The sequence below is a fragment of the Camarhynchus parvulus genome, chromosome 5 (genome assembly GCF_901933205.1).
Source record: "Camarhynchus parvulus chromosome 5, STF_HiC, whole genome shotgun sequence".
Lineage (NCBI taxonomy): Eukaryota > Metazoa > Chordata > Aves > Passeriformes > Thraupidae > Camarhynchus > Camarhynchus parvulus.
In genome coordinates this window covers 31,789,936-31,803,844 of record NC_044575.1, presented here as the reverse complement: position 1 = coordinate 31,803,844, position 13,909 = coordinate 31,789,936, and the positions used below count along the sequence as shown (strand labels likewise).

The 13,909-nt window shown below is 34.0% G+C and overlaps 1 protein-coding gene across 2 annotated transcripts in view; it reads left to right on the top strand.

Moving 5' to 3' along the window:
- C5H15orf41 (chromosome 5 C15orf41 homolog) overlaps positions 1 to 13,909 on the top strand; it is a 120,947-nt gene that overhangs the window by 50,543 nt on the left and 56,495 nt on the right. For both annotated transcript variants that reach the window (XM_030950451.1, XM_030950450.1), the window contains exons 6-10: positions 300 to 379; positions 736 to 785; positions 3,603 to 3,670; positions 8,758 to 8,823; positions 11,105 to 11,210. In XM_030950451.1, the coding sequence (XP_030806311.1) occupies positions 300 to 379; positions 736 to 785; positions 3,603 to 3,670; positions 8,758 to 8,823; positions 11,105 to 11,210 (370 nt within the window). The remainder of the gene's footprint in view (positions 1 to 299; positions 380 to 735; positions 786 to 3,602; positions 3,671 to 8,757; positions 8,824 to 11,104; positions 11,211 to 13,909) is intronic.

Here is a 13,909-nt window from a genome sequence, read left to right as displayed (position 1 = left end):
GAGTTACACTTACTGTATACTAAGCAGTTTCCTTAGAAGCTGAATGTGCTTCTAAAGCACAAACTGTCCAGTAGAACTAAGTAAATAAGGGCCTGCTTTCACCTTGGGCTGATAAAATCCTTTAATGTTTCAAGACTTTAGAGATAATTGTATCAGAATGGGTAAGTACTTATGAATTTGTAAGTTCGTATTTGCTGGGTGGATAATTTCCAAAATTATTAATATCATCAAGGTTTTTATAAATAAAGTGTAACTGAGCTAACAGGTTTTTTGTATGTTTTTTATTTTTGTTTCTCTAGCCACCAAAACTCTTATAAATAGCATGTTACGGGACCCTTCTCAGATTCCAGATGGAGTGCTAGCAAATCAAGTCTATCAGGTATTAATCACACTTGTTTTGTTTGGTTTGTTTTTTTTTTTTCCTGTGGCAATTCTGTTATCTGCCTAGCAGAGTAAAAGATTTTAAACCTCATTTAATTACTGTCATCATAAACTATCAGTGAGGTCAGAGTGCACTATAAATGGCAGTGCAATATTTGTGAGGGGAGCATTTCACTTTTTAATAGCTTGCTTTTATAGTGAATAAAAGCATGCAGTTTTTGTTTTCTGTGATTAAATCTGAACGGCATCTGATAGCCTTTTTGAGGAAAAGTAATTACTGTTTTTAAGATACTCTTTAACTATAATGGTTTTGTAGTTGCCCATCAGTATACTACTTCTCTTATTTGTCTGCAGTGTACTGTGAATGACTGTTGTTATGGACCACTGGTGGACTGCATCAAACAGTATCCTTTCCCATAAAATTTTAGGTGCACAATTGATGAGCTTAGACTGTGTGGAAGAGATGTGTCTAGCTTTAACCTGACATAAAGTTCTGCTTCACAAAACACATTTCATACTCCTCTCTTTTACATTCATCCAGCTAGAGGGTCACTGCAGAGCTTTCTCTTAACTAACAAAAATCAGATGAACCATGGGAAGATGTCAGTTTGCTGGTTACACATTCGTATATATATGCCTCATTGAACCTCTGTGGTTTTGATTAGTTGAAATGCATATCTGGTTTTTGCTTAAGACTAAGTGACCGTGGTTTGAGTGGTGGAGTTGGACTAGATGATCTCTGGAGATACCTTCCAATCTCAGTTATTCTTTGATGAAATTAATAAGTTTCATACATAGTGTTCAACATTATGGCTTTGCTTTGTCACGAATATGAGTTTTAACTGAAATTTTTTCAAGTGCAGTTCAGGTGTGATTGACTGATTAGTATTTTTAAACTCCTGTCTGACAGTCCAGTGCAGTTCTTTTATTTTCTCTTCTTCATAAAGGAGATTTAGCTGAAGTAAAAAACTTATATATCCTGAATGTTTGGGGGTATTTTTTTTTGTAGTGTTGAAATAATTAGAGAGCCATATGGTATGTACACTGAGGGAATTCCATCTGGCACTGAATGTTCCAGATTAAGATTATAATTTGGTAGGAATGATCACCAAGAACCCAAATCTATTTTAATAAAATCTTGCAGGAGCAGCTCTTTTGTTTCAATCTGCGGTCAATGGAAAACTTTCAAAATCATGGTGTGCTGTCCCTGAGCAGGCTAGTAAGGCAGTTCCTTCCCAAGTGCTAGAGAATCCTTGCATAAATCTCTGCATGCAGTTTGGGGGAAAATCTTGGTTTCACTGTACAGCAAGATAGGAAAGCTGCAGTGATGTTTAACTATTAATGAAAAACAGCACTTCATGTAGTTGCAATACACGTGATTGTCACTCCTTAAAAATACTTTCTTTCTGCTAGAAACACTTGTGTCTACTACAGCCTTAGCCCTACCCCCATTAATTTTAACAGCAGCAGGATAGAGTTCTAATTGTCTTTGAATTTTGTGCTTTTAATTGTAATTTTAGATATTCATTGAGATTTTCTTCACAATTAAACATAGTGCTCTGAAAGTGGATTAATCTAATAAGCCACACATTTTAAATGGTTGTTGATCACTGGTTTTCATATCCAGAATTTTAAGATTAATATTTTGTGGATGAGCAATCGGGCTGTAGTCTTATGGAAGTGCCAAGCTTAAAAATAACAAAGACACATATGTAGAATTATGAACCATTTTTAAGACTTATTTGCCTGCAGTCTAGAAAAGATTTTTATATCCTCCTCATATTCTGGCTCAAATCAGTTGTTGAATATGCAGTGACATCAATGAGAGTAGTGAAGAGTTTTTCAATTCCATTTTGGTACAGAAAAGTTTAATACTAAGCTGTGTGAGTGCATTACTGTAAGTACGTTGCTGAATTAGATGTTAATTTTGAGGTGCATAAAATAGTTAAAAATCAATTTAAAGTTAAGGTTTTAAAAGCATAATGTCTTCTGAAGGATTGCATATTGATTTTAAATATAACTATCTAATTGTATATGCATGGACCAAAGTATGAAGTCAACCTCTTTGTAAATGCCAAGAGGCTATTTTTCAGTAATAGTTCAGATGCTTACGGGAAACTAGGCTGCTAGATTGCATGAGTAGAAAATGGCTTCTGATGTTATTTACAAGTTTTGCCCCATGGTCATTGCCATACATCAATAACAGGTATTATTATAGACTAAGTGTTTTTGCTTATGGTGCATTGTAAATTCTGTTCCCAACATTTTTCTTACCTTTTTGCCATTCTTCATTTGTCCCTTTTGTTCTGAAATTGCTAGTAGAGTTTAACATAATACATAGTTTCAATTTATATAAGCTGTATATACATGTGAAGTCATTCCATAGAATTATTTTTTTTGCTTTTCAAAATGAAGGGTTCATATAAGTTAACTGTAATAGTAAGATGATCTGTAGTTTAAGTTTTAAGAAGTGACTTTAAACAGAATTTGGAGCTTAATTGCTTTTAATGTAAGATCTTTTATCATATTGTTCCATAGAATTCTTCTTAAAAGCCTCCAGAATAGAACTTTGATCTCCAAGAGGATATATTAAAAATATTTAATATGGTGATTGTTTTACATATTCCAAGGAATAGGACATTGGATCAACAGGCTGTCAGTGAAGTGAAAAGGACTTCACTATAAAATATGATTTCATCTTTCCCTGACATTAGTTCATGCTTCTGAAAAATCAATTAAAAGGATGTTTTTATTACAGTAAGATGTTTCAGATGAATGTATTACCTATCAATTTCAAAATATAAAGAAAAAAAACCAGTTTGTTTCATCCTTTGCTGGATCGGAGAATTGGTTACTCGTCAGTAAAGTGCAACTTTAGAGGTATTTTACTGCAGGTTTTAGGATCACACTTTCTTTTATATTTAGAAGAATAAGCAGTGAAGAAAAAATTGAAATACTGCCCTTAAATATACTGAATAAATATAATATAAATATACTGAATAAATTTAATTCTATAAAGTGTATGCTGCTGGTACAATAATCTGATTTTTGCAAAGTCGTGTATGCTTCTAAAAATCACTATAAGGATTTTGAAAACACAGAGTTCATATCATTGCGCACTTCTGAAATGCAGATGAAGGCAAATAAATTCACTTTTGATGTTTCTATGAATTTGCTTCTTTTCCAAAGTAATCTTCTATTTCTTAACCTAAAGCTATCAGCGCTATTGGGCATGAGCATGAAGTCTTGCTGCGAGAAATGCTTTTGGAAAAAAATCTCTCATTCATAGGTAAGAATCTGTAGTAGAGGCTATTCAGTGAATTCTTAACTTCAGAGATATTGGTAACTGTTTACCTACGACAAAATTCAGCCCAAATGCTCCTTATATTAGGTAGTAAAGGAAGAGTAAAATATGATTGATGCTATATATGTTATCTTTTATTGATTTAGAACTGAGCAGGAACTCAGTTACCTGATACCCTCTATATACAGCACATGCACAGGCTTGCAATTAATATTTTATAGAATAAGTAGTTGAAAAAAATGCTTTAATATCTGCTGCAGTATTACTTTTGGTGTCATGAGATATTAGCCATAATCCAGGCCTTATGAGATTTAGGAAGAAGCATATGAAATATTAGCTTCAGAATGCTTTATGTATTAAAGAACTGCTAGAAGATTCACTCATTTACCTTGCTGTGCAGTTTCTGCTGAATTTTTGCCCCCTGCTTCCCAATGAATGCAATTACTCTTTTTTACACTCCCAATTTTTAAAGTTATTTTAAGGATTAATTAGTTAGGAAGTTACTTTCATTTTTTTCTTTTAGCCTGCAGTATGTTTCTTTTACATGAGTGCCATTGAGACAAAGATTAATATTCAAAGTATCCATTCTGTAAATGTGATTGCAAACAGTGACTTCTTAAATCTTGGATTCCTTATGTGATGAGATGACAGTGAAGTGCAATGCTCTCTCTGTTAATGGTTGAGCATTGTACTAAATTTGTGTGAATTTTGCTGGGTTTACCCGGAGCTATGATCTCTCCTGAAGCTATATCAGGTTAAGATTTTGGAAACCTTAAAAAAATTTAAGAAGTTAGAAGGCATTATTAAACTTTTTAAGACATTTGTCCATATGATTAAGGAACAGAATTAGTGTACTCTTTTATTTTAGAGAAAAGTGAAAAAAGGAGAGGATTAATTACAAGCTTGCAAATGACACTATGAAAATACGAAGAGGCAGATTTTCTTATTTGGTTGTAAGAGCATAGATACAGGTAATAGGCTTAAACTGTAATTGCAGAGATGATGGTTAAAAAAAACAAGATAAAATGCCAAACAGTTTTAGGAACAATAAATGTAAAACAAACTGCCAGGAAAGGTTGTGGAATCACCTTCAATGAAAAATTTAAGGCTGGATTTGACACTCATTTATCAAAACTGGTAATGAAATCAATTCCATCACGATACGAGGGAATGGACTGGATGACTCACTAAGGGATCCTCAACCCAGCGAATTACCATTTTATTTGGCTTGTGTAAGCTTAAGAAGTATAAAAATCACATTTAAATTTTACTGTTTTATGACTTTGGATAAGCATCAATTTTTTCTTTAGAAATCAGCTCCAAGAAATTTGAGCTATCAAATTAAAACATCTAGAATGCATTAACTTGTTAGAATATGAAGATAGAAATGAGAGAGCTTAATTTGTTGTTCACATTCTATACATAGTGGAGTATTGTTTAGTCATGATTTAAAATATGTTAAGATTTGTATTTATTATGTCTGTGATCATGTATCTATTTCAGGTTTTAGACATGTTTGGGATATTCTTAAAAAAAACAACTTTCCCAATATCTACAAGATCTTACCAAGTCTCTTGCAATACACTTTTCCTTTCCAAAAAACTAGTTCCAAAACTGCTTGAAGAAAACACCATAAAAACAGAAGAGATGCCAGTGTTTCCCATAGGTCTAAAAATTCAGACTTTGTTGTGTAATACTTCATTCCTGTTTTGAAGAAGGCTTATGATTTACATGGCTTGTGGCCTGTAATTCCATTACTTTTTAACATGTTTCAAAGAAACAGAAATTTTGCAGTTCCCATATTAGTGTCCTATTCCACTGTACTGCTTCAAGAATTGTGAGGGGGTTTGTATCAGATGTGTTCACCTGAGCAACAGAGAGTCTAGTACAGGAGAGGAAGGTACAGTCACAGGACACAGTGAATATCAAGTGCCTCAGTATAGTCTTAGAGCATGAAGCAGCTTTTTAGATTCAGAATTTGTCTGTTTCTAGAGCAGTTGGCTTTCAAAGCCTACAGATCAGAAGTAACACCTTCAGAGTCACCCTGGAATTGGCTGGAAACCTATACACACTAATGGGTGTTACATTTTATTAATCCACTCTTCATAAGTGTTTCATATACCTTGTCCTCTCTTCAGCAAAAACACAGCTCTCCAGTCTTTGTCACTTGGCCTGCCTGAGATTAAAGTGATCAATAGAAGCATTTTATCAAAATAGGCTCACAGCTTCACATGCCATACTGAAATGTCAGGAGCTTCTAAGTTCTGTATAGGATTTTTTATTTTTGTATCTTTACCATGAATGTGTTAGGAAAGCTTTTAGATATATGGGGAGGTATTGAGCTTTATCCTCCTTTGGTTCCCACCAGTGGATATAAATCATGAAATCTGATCAGTGTTTTCTACTGTAATCCTAAATTTGCAGTTGTAGCTCATTCATGCATGAGCAGAGGAGGGCTAGTAGAAGAACAATGATGTGTTAAATGGTTCTGATTGAGTGTGACATTATGGTAAAGATGAAGCTGCAGTTTTGCTGAAAATCTAAATTAATGGGGTATCTGTTGACAAACTACATATTAGGGCTGTTTCCCCATAATTTTCAGACCTGAGGACTTATAAATGTAACTGTCAAAACTGCTGTGGGCTGGCTTTCAAGCAGTTACTGAATTATTTTTTAATCCGTGCTGGAGTTTAAAGATCTTTTGAGGTGCAGAATGCTGCCTCTGTAGTTTCTGGACCAATGTGAAACATACTTGGGCTGAAAAGCTAGTACTTGTTTTTGATGGTGTTATGGTTTAAAACTAAAATTTTATGGTGATTGTGAGGAGTTTTGGTAATTATTTCTTCCCCAGAGTTATAAAGCTTTAAAACACTTGGAGAGATAGTAATGCAAAATTCTGTTTCTGCACGCGATATATAAATCAATAATAAACATGGTTTTTAATATGTTTTCCAATGTTAATCACAGCATGGAATGCTAGGAGAAACCACATGAAGACATTTAGAACCAGATATAAAACAAAAAACAGGTTCTTCTCCTCGCCATGAATTAGTATGAAAAGATTTTAAAAGTAATTGGGCAGCCTTGAAAAAAAATCTGCTGAAGAATATTAAAAGTAATACTGATGCAGATTCCAGTTCAGAGACCTGCCATGTTGACCTATGAAATGTGTTTACATCTGTTTTGGTTTTCAGTGAGTTTTTTAACGTGCATTTCCCTTATTTTGTGGTACTAGCATTTGTTAGATGTGAAAGACTGACCTTTCTATTGCTATTGCTCTTAAACGAAAAAAATTTCAGCCAGGACATCCTAATGTCTATGCTAGATTATTTTAAACAATTAAGAGCAGGTTGCAGTTAACTAGATTTGGATAAAATTGTTTTGTTGGTTTTTTAAAATAAGGATTAAAATATTACATAGAACATTAATTCATTTTTATATTATGGCATAAAACTTTCTATTAAGATGTTCTCTTAAATTAGAACTTTCTTGATCTTAACATCATTTGTATACTTGACAATCTAAGTTTCAAAAATTAGTCAAAAACCAAGTCTGTCTCCAAATCCTAGAAATGTTTTTCATTATCTTATCATGTGATGAGTGATAATCTTTTATTATGTGATAATGAAGTGCCACATTGCAAAGACTTCTATTTAGTGTTGTGTGTTTATAGTGAAGAAATGCTCTTAAAATTAAAAAAAATACAAAACTATAGTACCACTCAAAAAGAATAAATAACTATTGCAGTTTACACTGACATGAATGTTCAGCTTTCCAAATTTATTTCTGTCCCAATTTCAGAATTAGTTCCCTGTATAAAATACTTCAGAGTTACATTCTTCAATGAAAAAGAGTGGGAGGGTTTAATTTTGGCATTATTACACTATTTTGATTTCTAAGTTAGTATGTTTTTCCTGTCATTAAAACATTACTTGGACTCAAACTGCTGACCTTTCAGGATTCGCACAAAGTATTCAAAAACTGAGTTCTGAACATTGGCCATGAAACTACTGTCCTAACCTGATAAATGGATTGGAAATAAGCTACCCAACAGTGAGAATGGACCATTAATTTTAATCAAAGGTGATGTAGAAAGGCGAATGGGATGCATGACAATGTCAACAGCCCAGCAGGTCTTAAGGGGCTACACAGCCTTACTTGTTACTAGGTAGTGCCATTAGTTGAGCTTGGGTGAAGACAGAAAGCCATGCCTGGAATTGAATGACCAGGTCACTCCAAATTCTAATGGAGAAATGGTGTTTCAGAAATACCAATGTAATGGTATCAGAAATCAAGGACAATAGTTTAAAAATATTAAGGGGTGGCATGGGCTTTTTTACTTTCTTATTTTTTTTCCTTTTTTTTTTTTTTGAGGGAGCTTCTTTTCCCTTCTGCAGTTTTGTCTTGCTCATTCATTATTATTTATTGGAATACTCATCTCTAATATTTTTAAACAATAAAGTTATAGATATAATGTTAGCAGAATGTCTAAATCTTCAGAAACTGGAAAAACTGGAAAAATTCAGAAAACTCAGAAACTGTTCAGAAACTGGAAAAATTCTACAGAATCCAGAATGGAAAAGCAACTAAAATTATGGTTCTTCACTTTAATAAATTTCTGGGAGAGAAGGCTTTTCTTGCTCTTTTTCATTAACAACTTTATGCTGACATTGAAAATAAAACCAAGGCAGCAGCGACAGTATATCTATGTTTGTGGTGTTGGTAGGATTAATCTTAACACATCTGAAGGTGAAGAGACTCTTCTTTCAATCAGTGAATATACCTCTTTATTTTGAATATTTGGAGGTTATAAAATACTGTATGACAGCTTGAATTAATGATGTTTATAATGAAGACATAAAAATGCAGGGATGACAAAGAAGCATTTTTATATCCATGCTTCAGGTTTTCTACAAAGGTTCATTTAATCTGACACAGCATTGCATGCATAAGAAAGATATGTATAACTGCATTAGTAATTCTTGCACTCTTATTTAGTATAAAATTAATTATGCTGCTGTCTACTTAATGGAATAGTTTCATAAACAGTAGTTCTTATTTTCTATGTACAGCTGAAGATCAGCTTCGTGCAAAGGGTTATGACAAAACACCAGACTTTATTTTAGAAGTGCCAGTAGGTAAGTCTTTTAAAAGAATTTTTGTTATTTTGTGTAGAAGTACTTATGCTAAATATTATGGCTACTTAAGCGAAGCATATTCTAGGATACTGCAAATACGTCTCTTCAGGAGTTACCCAGTCATTCTAAGAAATTCTAGTTTGAGTCAGAGAGGTTTGATCCTAAATAGTGTTACCCAGTCTTTCTTCTTTAGTCTCTGCATATTTTTATCTCATTAACAAAAAAAGAACAAAAAAACAACACAAAAAACTCCCAAATCCCTGCTCCCACTAAAGTATTCTACCCACTGCCGTTCTGAACTAAACTCTGAAATAACTATAAATGTCTTTTACTTCTAGATCAAATCTGTTCATAGCAGTCTTAAGATTATTATATTTCACCTGTAGGTCATTGCAGAAAGGTTTGTCATTGTGCAATTATTCTTTTACCATCACTTTGCATCCAAATACAACTCTGCAGATCTTTTTACTCTGCATAAAGGTCATGTTAAAGTTCATCTGCCTTTCTGGTCTTGAGGCCCTGTGACAGCACTTGAATATCAGCAAGGAGGAAGTATCCACAGTCTTTCTAGGTAACATGTGCCTATGCTCAGCACCCTCATAGTGAAAAAGTGGTTGCTGATGTTCAGGTGGAGCCTCCTGTGTGTAAGTTTGTACCCATTGCCACTGGTCCTGTTACTGGACACCGCTGAAAAGAGCCTGCCTCCCTCTATCTGCTCTTCAGAAAGTTGCATACATTAGTAGGATTGCCCAGTAATGTGGACCATAATAAACACAGTACATACATGGTGTTAAGGGTACCCACTTTTATATTAGAAACATGAGATTATGTTCCACCTATTCAGGAGCCTGATCAAAAGAAACTAGAAAAGCAACTTTTTTTTTAATTCTTAAGAAGGGAAACCAGGGAACATCCAAAAGAATTATTTTTGTATTATTACCCTATTAGAAAGAAGGTTAAAAATAGTAATAATTCATTTGCATATATTTGTCTCAAATTCAAATAATAACAGTGCATTACTTCTTTCAAATTATTGTAATCACTTGAGTCTTACAGGAAATCGTTCTACCTGTTGTCTGAACTAAGGTATAGCAGTCCTTGGATTCTTTTCTTCATGACTCAGTACAAACCTAGGAAAGGCAGATGTTTCTTAGAAATAGCATCTGAGCTGATTTTACCTCAGCTGCTTTATCTCTTGGGGTCTAAAGGTGTTGGGAATGGGGAAGGATGTAGTTGTGTAGGGCTACACAAGTTAACTGGGTTACTGAGAGCAGGGCAGTGGTGGCACATAGAGCTTAGTGTGGTGACTTCATGAGTTATTTTCCCAGATTCCCTGAGTAATTTTGCGGTCTGTGGTCAATCATTTGCTGCTATAGCCTCTTGTAATCTTTCTGTGTAGTGCTTCTAGTTTTGCATGCTCTCTGAAAACCTCATTCCATATGCTAAGACATCATGGTTATGGATATTGTATGTAACTCAAAATAACCATAACACTTTTAAAGATCTTAAAAATGATACCTAGCAACACCTTTTTGGAGAAAGAATGGTCTTTTAGAGTGATACTTATGGTTTCTTCTGCAAAATTATTTCGTCAGTTTCAGAGAGGACATTCCTTTTCCAAAAAAATGATGATTTTATTCATATTAGTAGTTCACTCCTGCAAGAAATGAGGAAAGACATGAACCAAAGCAAATACCAAAGCATAAAAACAAACAGAAATTCAAAATAATATTTTTTCACATAAGCCTTCGTACTCCTAATTTCGTACTCTTTCTGATGAAGCATTACTGGTTTTACAAAAGAAAGGAAGCAGACACATGTCCAGGATAAATTTCCTTCCCTTTCTTATACCTTCCATTCTGGATTGGTGGCAAGTGTCTGTCTTTAGCAGCTTATCTAACTGTTTTTATCATTCAGCAGAAGTTTCCAGTTTCTTACCTGACAACTACCTTCCAGCAAAGTAAGGGTAGAAGAATTCAACTGCTTCTTAGTCTAATCTCTTTTTCTTTACATTCTCTTTGCGTTAGAATCAGTGCAGATATGTGGAACAGGTTGTAATTAAACTGAAATTCATGTGATTATCTGTTTAAAGTATTTTCTGGTATTTTTTTTTAAATGCCCTATGTACATATTGCAAAGATAATTTTTACAAATATGTAACATGGTTGCAAGCATGAATTATGTGGTAGATTGTGGAGTAAATAGAATGTTCCCTAACACAGTCTTACAGGCTGTTGAGTGTGATTTTCAGGGTTCAGTTTGTTTTTTACTGTCACCCTAGCTGTGGAAGGACACATCATTCACTGGATTGAAAGCAAAGCCTCATTTGGTGACGAAAGTAGCCACCAAGCCCACTTGCAGGACCAGTTTTGGAGCTACTGGAACAGGTATATTTCTGTTCTTTTTCCTTATATATAAATAGGATGTCATTTTAAAAAGAAGTTATTGGATAAAACACTACTGACTCTACACATTATTAATCTGACATTTTGAATGTCATTAATTAGCATTTCAGGTTGGTGTGCAGAAATATTTATGAAAATTGATATCTTAATTGTTAACGTGCAGCAAAAATATATGGTGATTTTACAGTGATGCTAAAGTGATGTTGGTACAGAAGTTATGTGCCAGTTTTTTAATACCTGACTTAGAAGGAAGATTTTGCTCTAATGTTATGGAATATGTGCGAAGTGACAAATTTGTTAAAAAATCTTCCCAGTCTAACCAAGTGGGGTTTGTGTATAAAGGGCATTATTGCTCATTGTCATTGCAAGTAGGACAGTACTGTTTCACTGTGGGGTTTTTTAAATGAAGTATTTCTTGTGTACATTTGAAGCAATAATTACAATTATCTTCAAGTTGGAAATGGAGTAAGTATTTGTAGTATAAGGGGGAACAAGAGTTGTACTAGACAGAATTTTGTGGCATGTTGATGGTATTGGTGTAAAGATATTTTCTTTTAAATATGGTTAAAATATTTCTGCTATATTGTTCTGAAAGTTATTATTATGTATATTTATAAATCTTTCCATGGTACTAGACACCTCCTCTTAAAAAAATACTCAACACAATGCTTCATCTTCAATGCCATTTTTCTATGTATTAGAACCGTAAGCAAGATAGTGAGGCAAATTAAACCTTTAATAACAGATTTTTTTAAAGCATAAATTTAGAAGTCTTCTCAGTGTCCACAAGAGACCATCAGAGGGATAGTGGAGAACATGGCACAAGTGTGTGAACATGCAACAGAAAGGGGGTGTGTTCCAATATCAGACTAGTCTGGTGACCATTAGTATTTCAGTTGAATATCAAAATTTCTAGCATTACCTTTGGAAATACCTTAAAAGCAGGTTCAATAGAAAGCAGCCGAGAAAGGGAAACCAGATCTTGATAATAACATCATTAAAGTGCAGAATTATGCTCTGCAGCGGCATTCTTGATTGAGACAAAAAGGACCTGCTCTTACTTGACAATCCCAGAAAGCAATGAATTGGAAGGCTTGAATCGAGGTAATGGGAAACTTGGAAGGCTGTCAATTGTTGGATGACGATTCTAGAAGAGTTGTAGAAATTAAATTGTGAAACACCGAATGTAAAACTTTGGAAGAAATTTGAGTACATACAATATCTAGGCAAATGGTGTGAATGGCAGGAAAGATTGTGATGCAAGCAGTGCTGACCTGCACATCAGTGTAAAGGAAATGGAGCAGCTCAGGATGGGAGAAGACCATTAGATGTACCTGAATATTTTCTGAGTGTAAAGGGTATGTTTGAAGGCATCCATTATGGTAACAGAGAAGAACACCTCCAAGAAGTTATCCAGCTTATAACTTGAGTGTAAAGATACTAAGTTGAGATGTACAAAAATGGTTGATTCTTAAATATAGTGAATTTACATTCATATAAAGGAAACTAGAACTCTCCATAGTAAGATTTGTTACACCCTAAATTAAAAATTTAGGTTAATTATGGAAATTAGGCAGATTTCTGTGGGTTTTTTTAAAGAATAAATCCTGTTAGTTTCAATTTTGGTACTGCTTGGCCAAGCTGACAAAGCCACATCTTCTGAAATGAGTTCTGAATTACTATAGTTTCTAATATAATGACAGTTGGATTAATGAACACATGTTGACAGATTAGGTTGCATGTAAGTTAGAGAGTTAAGTTTCATTGGTCTCTGGAACTATTTATATGAAAGAACACAGTTGTAACTACACAAACTGTGAACCAAATTTACATTATTTAATCAGTCTATGCAGAGGTCTCTCAAGAGACAACCAGATTCTCAGTCAATTCTCTACACCTTTGTGTCTCACTTCCTCTTGAAAGAGAAATTATTTGGAGAACAAGCAAGAGTTAACAACAGAGATGATATGACAGTCAAGTAACAGTTTAGGTTTTTTAAACCTGACCCATTGGTTGAACTTAAAGCAGAAATGAAATTCAAGAGACAATCTGTATCACCTGTTAGATGTGGAGAGAAACACAAATCTAGATATTTTGAAAGGAATGAAAGTGAGAGGATTTAGACCTTTTCTGTTCAGTTTTTTTATTGCTTATCTAAAAATTGTGAGTCAACCTGGAAAAGTTTCTGTTTCTCACATGTCACAAATGTAAGATGAATTTTATTCAGAATCTGACTGAAAGCTTTGAACATAGCTGGGCTTGTTTGTGGTTATGTGTGTATTTCATTAAATCCTGTACTTTGTGCTAACTAAATCTGTGAGTGTCTTAAATTGGTCTGTACTGACAGGAAAGAAATGGCACTTTCTCATTTAACAGAACAGCTCCCTAGATGCAGTCAACCATGTCTGTTCACCTCAGTGCAGAAGAACACCTTTTTATTACTCTGAGTTCTGCAGGGACAGCTTAGCAAGGTTTTTTATGGCTCATACATCAATGGTATTGTTAAGCAATTTTCAATTGCAGTGGTGCACTGCAACCTCATCGTCAAATTAAGCTTCACATTAAAAATGTACAAAGTGTACCTTGTCAGTAGATTTGCACAGTTATAATTTAAGGTGTTGTTTAGATATTGAGATTTTTCAATAATTAAGAAACACGTAAAGGCAAGTTTGGTCTTGCAT